Below are 12579 nucleotides of genomic sequence, written 5' to 3' on the forward strand. Positions count from 1 at the left end.
AATGGGTTCTGATTTGTAAGTTTCCTTTTCTTGGTAAAAATTATAGAATGATCTGCTGTGCGGAAACTGCAGTTGAAATCTGTTAATGGAATAACGCTTAGACGCTGAACAGACAATCACTGATACAGAAGCATGACTTCTGCAAATGTCACAAGGTGCATGATTGTTGAAGTGGGGGCTCTTAAAACTATGTGGTATTGTTCTCGCTTAGCAGGGATAAAATATGTGCCTCAAATATAAAGCTGTCTGCTATACAGTGAAGGAATACTTAATCCAGTTTGCTCCAAATTAGAAATATTATGTGTAGTATACAGAGTATTAGACTTGTGTAGACACCAGATTGGGATTTAGTAGATTGTTAGCAAATTTATTTCCTTGTGTGTTACTAAAAATATGTATTATAATGATTTGTTATGTAATGTTGTTTGCTCAGCTGACAAATGTTGATAGTTGGAATGAAGTTAAGATAAATTCTGTTTACCAATGCATTTTTTATTATTTTATCATTGAAATATATATTAGAAATTTCTTTCTCTCATTCAAATTATGCCTAATGTATCTCCCATTATACTGCCTTGATATGTTTGATTTTGGTCTCCCCTTTTCCAGGGAGAGATATTTGTTTTTGTACTTTCTGTCCATCTGTCTGTCACAAAATCTTGTGAATGCTTCTCCTCCTGTATGGTTCATCAGATAGATTTAAAACTTTGTACAATGCTTCATGTGCATATTGTTGGGACGTGAGGATCCAATTATTTTCCTAAGTTATAGTGGATCTAAGAGGGGTGGAGGATGTAAAATAGTTTGTGAACACTAATCCTATCTGGCTTATCCAATAGACTTGGAACTTTGTACAATTGTTCAATGTCATGTGCAGATGTGCATATTATCAGAAAAGGAGGACCATCCTTAAAGTTATAGAAATGGCTTGTGAACACTTCAACTATATGGCTTATTGGATAGCCTTGAAATTTTGTACAATACTTCATTATCATAATTATAATTTTGTTCACATTGTCCTGACTCAAGGATGTGATATTTTCTTACAATTTACAATGGATCAAAGAGGAGTGGAATGTATAAAATTAAAAATAGCTTGTAATGTTTCTCCTTTATGGTGTATTGGATAACCTTGAAATTTTTTACAGTGCTTCATTACAATTTAATGTCAGATGTGCATATTATTGGGACCTTAGGATCCAATTATTGTTTCCTATCTTCCAGGGGAAGACATATTGTTTTTGTACTTTCTGCCAGTCTGTCACAAAATCTTGTGAACACTTAGACTTGAAACTTTGTACAATGCTTCATTGCCATTTGCTAGCTAGCTAGGACTTGAATCCAATTACTTTCTTAAAAGTGGATCTAAGAGGGGTGGAGAATATAACCCCTACCTCTAGGTTTTAGAAGTCACAGTATATTTTTCCCAGATATGAGAGGCTATACAGTCAAAATTTGGACCACTTTATGTGCATTTTCACCACGTTGAGACCAGCATAATGGTCCAATAGATGAAAACGTATTGAAAATAAAATGCATTTTCTCTTATTCATATAGAAGAAATATATTTCCATCATTTACATAAAATCAATGGTTCAAAATCTATGTATGATAACACTGCACTTTTTAGCTCTTCTGAGCCGAAGGCTCAAAGAGCTAATGCTATGGCCATTTGTGCGGTGTGCGTAAACTTTTTAGAAAAAGGGCTATAACTCAAGAACCCCTTGACCAATTTTTTTCAAATTTGTTACAGGGTATCATTGGCCCAAGGGCTTTCATACATACTAAATAGAGGGATGTGACCCTTTAACAAGGGGAGATAATCAGGAAAATACAAACAAAAGTAGTGGTTGCTAAAAAATCTTCTTCTCAAGAACCACTGGGCAGATTATCACCAAACTTACACATAAGGATGAGGATATGTTGTAGATTAAAAATTGTTCAAGGCATTACCCTGGGGCAAAGGGCGTGGTCTCAAGGTCACTTCAAAGTTGACCTAAATTTATATTTCCTTAAATCTTTGATATTTTAGTCATTATAAGGACTAGGATCATCAAATTTTGACAGTTGATGAATCTTAGGACCTTGTGTCAAGTTGTCTCAAAAGTAGGTCACGGTGACCTACTTTTTGAATTTTGCAGGTATTTATTTTAAAATTAATTTTGATGCATATCTTGGACACTTTGAAGCCTATGATCATCAAAACTTGTCAGTTGGTGGATCATGGGACCTTGAAATGCGTCAACTGAAAAATAGGTCACCGTGACCTACTTTCTGAATTTTATGGCTTATCATTTATAGATATATTTTAAGTTGTTATTTCAAATACCGAGAGGTTTAGAATCATCAAATCTTGTAAGTTGATGCATCTTGAGGCCTTGAAACATATTTATAAATAAGTAGGTCACAGTGACCTACTTTTTGAATTTTGCAGATATTCAAATTTCACATTTTCAATTTTAGATGCATATTTTGGGCACTGTAAAACCTAGGATCATCAAACTTTGTCAGTTGATGCGTCTTCAGTCTTCGGTTTGTGTCGACCAAAAAGTAGGTCACCGTGACCTACTTTTGGTATTTGACAGCTAAATTACTATATTTCAGACACTATTTGACCTACAATCATCAAACTATGTCAGTTGATGCATCTTGAGTCTTCGGAGTGTATCGACCAAAAAGTAGGTCACTGTGACCTACTTTTGGCATTTGACAGTTATATTTATATATTTCAGTCACTAATTGACCTACAATCATCAAACTTTGACAGTTGATGCATCTTGAGTCTACGGAGTGTGTCGACCAAAAAGCAGGTCACCTTGACCTACTTTTGGAATTGGACGGCTATATTTATATATTTCAGATACTATTTGACGTACAGTCATCAAACTTTGTCAGTTGATGGGTCTTGCATGTTCGAAGGGTTTCGACCAAAAAGTAGGTCACCTTGACCTACTTTTGGAATTGGACGGCTATATTTATATATTTCAGATACTATTTGACCTACAGTCATCAAACTTTGTCAGTTGTTGGGTCTTGCATGTTCGAAGGGTTTCGACCAAAAAGTAGGTCAACTTGACCTACTTTTGGAATTGGACGGCTATATTTATATATTTCAGATACTATTTGACGTACAGTCATCAAACTTTGTCAGTTGATGCGTCTTGCATGTTCAAAGGGTGTCGACCAAAAAGTAGGTCACCTTGACCTACTTTTGGAATTGGACGGCTATATTTATATATTTCAGATACTATTTGACGTACAGTCATCAAACTTTGTCAGTTGATGGGTCTTGCATGTTCGGAGTTCGCTTACCAAAAAGTAGGTCACCATGACCTACGATTGGAATTTGACAGCTATATTTCAATATTCAGATACTAATTGGCTTAAAATCATCAAACTTTGTCAGTTGATATTTCTTGGGTTCTCAAAATGTGTAAACCAAAAAGTAGGTCACATTGACCTACTTTTTTTGAATTCTTAGGATTTAACTAAAGATTTAGAATACTAAGAGGCTAAGAATAGAAATGGTGGGGTTGTACAATTTATCAGAAGAGCGATTCTAGGCCCTTGGGCCTCTTGTTGAAATGTGTTCTACTTTTAGAAATGACTATACCTTTGGAAAGGCCACTGGGCATAAACTTTGTATACAAACTTGACAAAATGCATGCAAATTTTGATAGAAATCTATAGGGTTTTCAATACAATTGTATTATGTATGGTGTGGTATGGATATTTACATTAATATGTTTTATGTACATAATGTATTTTCAGTGTTTGAAAGTATATGAGACAATATACCTAGAGCCTCTTCTAACTGGCAGATTGAATGGAGCGGGTGGGTACTCCATGAAATATATGCCAGTGTGAAGAGGTTCAAGGTAAATTATTTCATTTAATTTCAGAAACTGAAAATGCATCTCTTACATCTATATTTTCAGTTGCTAGTATTTTAAAAGTCCCTTTGCAAAAATAAAAGTGTTTGAGAAAATAGCTGACGGTTTGAATTGCTAAAAGTAGTAAAGAAGAAAGCAGACTGAATGTCATTTATATAGATTATTATAAACATAATAACATTGTGATATCACCACGTGTTGATGTCAGACTAGAAATGGGAATCAGAAGTGCAGCATTTTCTTTCAGCTTTGAATTATATACACAATAAAATTGACAGTGCAAACTGTAATCTTCCAGTGACACCAATGATTATTACCAGTATCCTTTCAGGGTTACGCTGAAAAATATGAAGGCTTGGATGCCCAGAATAAACTACAAAATATCCACCAATAAGTTACGAGATAAATTTCAGGTAAGCTTTTAAAAAAAGTACATGTACTGTTGGGTGGATGTATACTGATTACCGCTTTTAATTTCTCCCCCAAAGTATCAAGGTAGTGGTAGAGGTGTCAGTACAAATGCAACGCCTAAAGAAAAATGAGGCTAGATCCACGATTTGGCCAGAGAACACATTTTATGGAAGTGTCTAAAGACCAGGACCCGGTTGTATCAATATTTAATGCGAAATTAAAGCCTCATTAAATTCAAAATATTTAACGTGACATTAAATTCCGTTGTATCATTGTTTTAATGTACGATTCCGCGCTTTAAAGCCTCATTAAATTCATCAACTTTAATGTAGGTTTGGGGGTACATTAAGTGGTCATTAAATATGGCGGTTAACATAGCGATTGGACAGTTGGACAGACGATGAAAGGATGGAGTCTTCCGTGAGCGATTTTTACTCCAAAATGTGACTGACGAGGAAATTCGAATGATATACGACGATAATTTGCCTTTTCCGTAAGGAGTCAATCGGCAAAATTGTGGACGACTAATAAATAGGTCACACGCACTGTCCACAGAACAGCAGGTAAATATGATGTATAATAGTCCAAAAGACATGAAAACATGTAGGCCTACAGGCTAATCGATGGCAAGGAGTGACGTCATTTCATGTGACGTAAGACGAGGCGGATCTAACAATACAATGAACAAGAGGGCGACTTCCATTAAGTGTGGCAAATGTACATTAAAGATATATATATATATATGTATACACACACAAAAGCAAATGGATCGCACATGTAGTTTAAAAAACAACACCCCTCCACCCTCAAGATATTCATGTAAACTGACATAGAATTATACTAAAATTGCTGAGATATATGTTATTATGTTTTAAGAAGTAAATTTTTTTATTACACTATAATTTCAGAAGTGAATATATCTCTAATCTATATAAATTTAGATGTGAAAATTACAATTACATGTATTAAAATAGTTCATACATATTTGGTAGACACTGTATGGAAAATAATTCAAGTTCAAAACGAGGTGACCATCGAATGATGTGGGATAGGGTAAACACAAAAAATAGTATTTTAAACTTTCTTTTGAATTCAGATTTTAATTGCCTTGTGGTTTTATGCTACATAGTCGTGTAAAATCGGTGGTTGGTGGATTTAATGTTCAATGATTATTATTTGTTATTTTCATAACCCCCCCCCCCACACACACACACACACACTGTTCCTGATTTTCAATATGGGGAACAATTTATTAGCAGTTTTAAGCATACGAGTTCTCCAAATCACCCACCCACCCACATGCGATTTAGTATTTAAAAATTGAAGACCGTGTATAGGGGGGGGGGGGTGTATTTCTTTTTGTTATAAGTTTACAGAACTTTAAAATATTCTTAATCAATTTGAAATAATTTAATTATTTAGGCTAGCATGCTTATCTGAAGTGTGTAGCCTTTTTAGAAAGATGACACAAGCCAATCAGATAATGCGACAATAAAGATTATTATACTTTCATGTAAAATACTCGAACCTGATTGGTCGAGAAGCATTTGAAAAAACATATTGTTACCCTCTGAGAACAGAAAACACGCGATCCAGGGTGATAGTATCTAGCAACGGGTAACAGTACTTGACAACGGGTGATATTATAAAAAATTATCACATGCGTCAAATTTATGCGCGTACGGTTCGCCGTAGATTGCTAGACGACGTCGTTTGAGCGTTTGTAATAAACGCGAGTACCCGCATCGAAATACGAAATATCGCATGACAGTGATTGATCAAATGTCAACAGACGTAAGTTTTTCTGCTTTTTCCAGTTTACATAACATTCAGTATAATAAAACAAATATTGCATGTATTTGAGGGTAACATTGAAATTTTCACCCCTCGAGAAACCATTGTCAACCTCGGCTATGCCTCGGTTGACAATGGTTTTCTCGGGGTGAAAATTTTCAATGTTACCCTCAAATACATGCAATATTTATATATTAGCAAGATTGAAGACTGTCAATGGAAGTAAAACCCTGTGAAACGAACGCCAGAATCTGATGGGAATGATATTATAAAATCATAAGTAAACAACGATATATCGCCGAAATTCTTTCGGTAAAGTTCTTTATACCCCGCTAATTGGTCTACTGTTGAAAGTTTCTGGGTTATACTTTATTTGGTCCTTTCATCATAGCCTATGAATGCACGTAAACAAAATACAGTAGACAATGTAATAAATAGGAAGTAAACATTACGTTGCATTATGGGATTGGTATTAATCGTTAATGTTGGTTTAATGCGAATTTTGATATTTAATGTCATATTAACTAATGTGAGTTTAATAAAGGTTTGATACAACGGCATTTAATGAATCCATTAACTAATGCCACATTAAGGATTTAATAACTTATTAGGGTTAATGTCACATTAAATTTAATGAATCGTTGATACAACCGGGTCCTGATTTCTGCATTTTTAACTTCTATCAAATATCAAAGGGTCAAAATAATGTTCTTATCAAGTTTAATGGACTGTCTGTATGTTGCTTATATTTGTGTACAAGTTTTTATTTTTTGTGGTCATAAACTTCTAAAAGGTCATTTGTCAAAAATTGAGAGCGAGAAAGTTAGTACATGTATATACTAAATTGTAGGAAAACCAAAATTCAAAGTACCCATCTCCATGGAGTTGGAACCTAAACTTTTGATCAAAATTAATTTAATCTCAGAAAATCTTCAATATATATACATTGTGACAAACGTTGTGCAGGATTTTAATGGACTATATGCATATACAGTGGAACCCCGTTATTACATTTTCCATTTTGTCATGATAAAATAACGTAATACCGGGGGCAACGTAATAAACGTTCCCAGTGAAATCCGTTAAAAATATCATTTGGAAATTGTATATCGTCCGTTGGTACTCCGTGAAGGGGTGTGTGAATATATCTTTACTGTTTCTTTGTTTAAAAGACTATTATACTTTGTTTTATTTACATCTTATCGTTAATGTCCGTAATTCTTCATGTTCTTAACCCTTTTCTTTATTTCTGGTGTAGGATACATAAGGATGTTTTGATAAACGTTTTTTCTGCATTCGTTTGGACTGCCATTTTGTTCAACTTTAAAACAATGCGTTCATGTAAATTTCTATCAATAACTCGTTCCGGTTCCGGTTCGTATTCAACATTCGTATTAAAAAAATAACAAAACATCGTTTTATTAAGTTCTCTAATTACACAATACACAACACAATAAAAAAAATCCCACACCAAAACAACAAAACTATAGACACAAAACGCACACGATACCCAACACTTACACACTTTTCTCACCAACGGTAAACACGGAGAACAATTTAAGCGCAATCCACATAAAAAAAAAATATGATGCACGAAGATTTCATTTATAACGCTAAATGATGGCACTAAAATCACGTGCGCATCAAGGGATTTTAGAATATTCACTGAGGTAAATGCCGTGCGCGAATCGGCCGATAACACAGGACAGTTTGATTGGTGAATGTATGGACGAGATTTACGAACACCCAAGCTGCATGTCCAAACAACGGACAATTTTTTAATTGACCACCTTTCGTCACCTATGTCCAAGCAGTTACCCAAGCGGTTTTAACAATGCTACGATAAATCTTGTCTTTCATGTTCGGTACTAAAGCTGTCCGTAAATAGAGTTTTAATAGCGAAGGTAATCACACTATGCTGAACACTCAGGTGGTTGAGAAATTATTTCTTCGATTATCAAAATATGAAAAATGAAGTAAATTTCATAGAGTACAATGTCTAAATAAACATTATTTAATTGTTTATCACTGGCTTCGATACGAGGTATTCACCTGTATTGATGTCGCTAGATCTATCGAAGCGTGATCAGTCAAGCGTCTCTAATCCCCAAACAGACCAGGAAATTTACATGGTGACTGCCTCAGACAGTCAAGGTGTGAATGGCTTATTATTTTGAGAATCATTATTGAATGATTAGGGGTTTATTACGTTTTTGTCGGAATTTTTACAACGTAATACCGAGTCCCGGCATCTTAGGGCAACGTAATAACGAGGTCTATTTTATATAGGTTTGTTAAGAAATGGTTTTGTGCTTTGAAATTCCAACGTAATATGCGGACTAACGTATTAAAGGGGGAACGTAATAATGGGGTTCCACTGTAGAACATGCAATAAATTCAATGAGACAAAGAGTGAGATCATGCTTATTTAAGGGTGAGATCATGCTTATTTAAGGTGAGATTATGCTTAATTAAGGTGAGATCATGCTTAATTAAGGGTGAGATCATGCTTATTTAAGGTGAGATCATGCTTATTTAAGGTGAGATTATGCTTATTTAAGGGTGAGATCATGCTTAATTAAGGGTGAGATCGTGCTTATTTAAGGTGAGATCATGCTTGATTAACCAATTGTAAAATAAAAGTATGATCATCATTTATCTCATACATGTGGTGTATATTGCAAGTGAGATAAAGCCTAGCTTTATTACACGCCAGTTTGATATTAGCACTTCCGGTCCGAACTACTTTTGACCCTGTCCCCACTTGGATGACATATTTTCTATGTTTAACTTAATGCATATCAGCGCATGAAATAAAGCGTGTAACTTGTTGTTCTGTATTTATTTAGAATTTCTTTTATAGCAAAATTAAAATGATATTGGCCCCCACTGACATATAATGCAAGTTACCGACCATAAAAAAAATCAACTCAATCAATAACTATGTTAAACTAGGCCTACTCAAAATTACGATAAGAAAACAAAGAGATGTCCACACTGTTATCATCAAGGAATCATTAACCGCCTACTGGACAGGCCTAGTCGAAAGTACTTCAACGTGTTGTGGTACCAAGCATTCACAAGCACAGTCTCTTTTCTTTGGAGCCATATTGAAAGTAATAAATCTCAACAGCTTTACTTACTAAAGTACACAGGCAATTGCATCGCTTGGGGGTCGAATTTACTATATAAAGAGTAAAGGTATAGAACTCTAAATATAGGGTACCCAAGTTAGCCGATGTAAAAACAATAAATTAATTGATATAAAATTCTACTTTGTATTTTAATTTATTCATACATAATCAATCTACATTACTACCAAAGTTCATCCCGAAATTCCGTATACTTTCCAAGATATGCAGAAATGAACTCAGAAAAATGCCTGTTATTTTTTGGTTGACTTTTAGCTGGGCCCTGACACTATACGACTACACAGAGTGTTTGAGCATTGCAACAAGATATCAAATAAAATGTGCAGCATAAATATTATTTTTAAAATGAATTTCTAACCCCAATTCATAAAATGAAGTCCATAATAGCTCCAAGTGACTGAAAATTTTTAAACCGTCTGTACTTTCAAAATCCCAACCATTAACGATAGTTATGACTAATTACCCAAAAGAGATGGAAGGACCCATAACGATTTAGAGACTCAAATACTAATAATGATCAATATTGATTCATTATAGTACATGAATTATGCTAATAACAAGCCTTTATAAATATACAAATATCTTATTATGTCTATTTTTATCTAAATCACAGTATCACAGGTGTTTGACGATTGATAATAATGATGTCAAAATGGGTAGTTAGTGGCATCGATGAAAATGACTGTGATAAAATGAAAGTACACACGGTTTTAAGTTTTCAGTTACTTGGAGCTATTACGGACTTCATTTTATGAATTGGGGTAAGAAATTCATTTTAGAAATGATATTTTATGATGCACATTCTATTTGATAGCTTGTTGAAATGCTCAAACACTCTGTGTAGTCGTATATAGTGTCAGGGCCCAGCTAAAAGTCAACCAAAAAATAATAGGCATTTTTCTGAGTTCATTTCTGCATATCTTGGGAAGTATACGGAATTTCGGGATGAACTTTGGTAGTAATGTAGATTGATTATGTATGAATAAATTAAAATACCGAGTAGAATTTTATATTAATTAATTTATTGTTTTTACATCGGCTAACTTGGGTACCCTATATTTAGAGTTCTATACCTTTACTCTTTATATAGTAAATTCGACCCCCAAGCGATGCAATTGCCTGTGCTAAAGTAACTCAGAATTTCCTCTCGCCCTCAGATCCAAAGAAACCATGTGAATAAAATCCAAATACACAAACACTTCTACTTTTCATTGTAAACTGTTAAACATTCTAATAACGCTGCATTGAAATATTATTTTCATCGATCGTTGTTACACTTGTTTATTTAAAAAAGACGGCGACATCAAATTTTTATCAGAAGGTCAGGCCTACGTAAAAAAATAAATACTCGGTCACTAGTTGACATTTTGTTGGAATGGCAAAATGATTATTAATTATAAACTATAATCCCCTCTAAAACAATTTTCATCCATGGTTTCTTTTATAAAAATGTCCTTTGTAATATACATGCATACATGCCAACTTTTGAAAATCCCCATGGGGGATTTTGCGCGCGACGACCTTTTTTCAACGCTCAAAATTCACGACATTTTACCATGAAAATAAATATTTGTCTTTTCAAATAAAATATCAATCTAATCATTATACATGTATCATACATCAAGTGTGTTTGACCATCAACTTTAACAAAACTATATAAAAAAAAACTTTGAAAGATATAGATAAGTATTTTATTAAAATCATCTATTCAGCAAAAAAATCCTCTCCAACAAGTCACATACATATCAAATAATACTTAAAGTTGCATCCTTTTACACCATATACACATTGGCTGGTCTATATATCAACATTTAAATTAAAGCACATGCATTTAGGTACGACTACAAAGGCGATCTTGCTTGTCTGTAAACAATTTCATGGGCTTGCAGAGTCTAGTGGAACAATCTGCATTGCAACCAGAAAAGGAGTGATCTGCCCTGCTATGAAGTTTGCGAACAAAACCTTTGCACCCATAACATCTGAAATAATTACCAGGAAAACACGCATCAAAATACACGTTTTTACTTGTAAAATACTAATATAAAAATAAAAATTCAGTACAGACTTGTGCAAATTACGCATCACAAAGTCTATTGAATACTACACTATATAGACTATGTAATACATCGCTATAGACAGATAGATTCGGGTAGCCTATATTATCATAGTTGGAAAAACATATATTTTACGTACCTTTAATATTGCATATTTTGGATGCTGTCAGCGAGAGGCAAAAATCGGGAATCGGGGAATGTCCGATTGTTTCGTGGTGACACTATTATCATTGCCATTCACGTTTGTGTAAAAGATATGTCAATTTGAAATCCGTCTTCCCGATTAATTACTATCAAAACATGCTTCGCACTGTCCAATAAGCACCCTGACACAGGCAGACCAAGTAAATTACATCACTCCGATACCATGCGACACAGGTAAACAGCAATGGCTGACTATTGTCCCGATTTCTGATTGGCCAGTTCAGAAATGACGCGGAATTTCAAATTCCGGTTGGAAATGGGGGTTTGTTGTCGTAAAATGGGAGATATTTTTAGAAAATCGGGATTTCGGGGTATTTTTGCAATCCCGATCGGGATATCGGGATTTGCCTTTTCAACTGCTTCAAATCGGGAAAATCCCGCACAAATCGGGAAAGTTGGCATGTATGTACATGAATCGATTATAAGCGCACTGTATTTTCCTGTGTAAGGAAGATTAATAAGTACAACGCCTGAGCCACGAATTCAAAACAAATTTAATCAGCTCTTTCTACCATACTGGGGTTCATCTCAAAATTAAGCAAAAAGAAGAGATGAGATACATGGAACATCTATAATTGCGCATTTTGATATTTTGGTTTATCCAACTTGTTGATATGTGGTGTATTTAATCACGAGGCTTGCCTCATATATACACCATATCAACTCGTTGGATAAACCAAATATCAAAACACGCAATATAGATATCCTCTATTTATCAAAAACATAACATTACCCCATTACTCCCCATTTTCTTGATCATATAACCTTTTCTATTATTATTACTTGCAAAGTTGGTTATTTTTACTTGCAACATACAAAATTCCATCGATTAACTGAGTGCTTCCCCCATTTGAAAGCTCTAGTGAGCTTTTCTTATCACTTTTTGTCTCCATCCATCTGTCTATCTGTAAACTTTTTCACATTTTCATCTTCTCCAGAACCACAGGACCTATTTCAATCAAACTTAGCACAAATCATCCTTGAGTGAAGAGGGTTCAAGTTTATTCAAATGAATTAAGGGCCCTGGTTTGAGGCAAAGGGATGGGCCATTTTATGAAATGTTGTAAACTT

At 34.3% G+C, this 12579-nt stretch overlaps 1 protein-coding gene across 10 annotated transcripts in view; it reads left to right on the forward strand.

Annotated features, from left to right (window-relative positions):
- LOC125648918 (1-phosphatidylinositol 4,5-bisphosphate phosphodiesterase gamma-1-like) overlaps positions 1 to 12579 on the forward strand; it is an 89809-nt gene that overhangs the window by 13934 nt on the left and 63296 nt on the right. For 9 of the 10 annotated variants that reach the window (XR_007360510.2, XM_048875964.2, XM_048876011.2 and 6 more), the window contains 2 exons: positions 1 to 15; positions 4225 to 4306. The exon at positions 1 to 15 is cut by the window's left edge and continues 33 nt beyond it. Coding sequence is in view for 9 of the 10 variants with exons in the window: in XM_048875964.2 (XP_048731921.1) it covers positions 1 to 15; positions 4225 to 4306 (97 nt within the window). In the remaining variant the exon portion in view is untranslated. Of the gene's footprint in view, positions 16 to 3786; positions 3879 to 4224; positions 4307 to 12579 lie in introns of those variants that run through there. The other variant, XM_048876029.2, reaches the window with a different exon arrangement.

This window comes from Ostrea edulis, chromosome 1, assembly GCF_947568905.1.
Source record: "Ostrea edulis chromosome 1, xbOstEdul1.1, whole genome shotgun sequence".
NCBI lineage: Eukaryota > Metazoa > Mollusca > Bivalvia > Ostreida > Ostreidae > Ostrea > Ostrea edulis.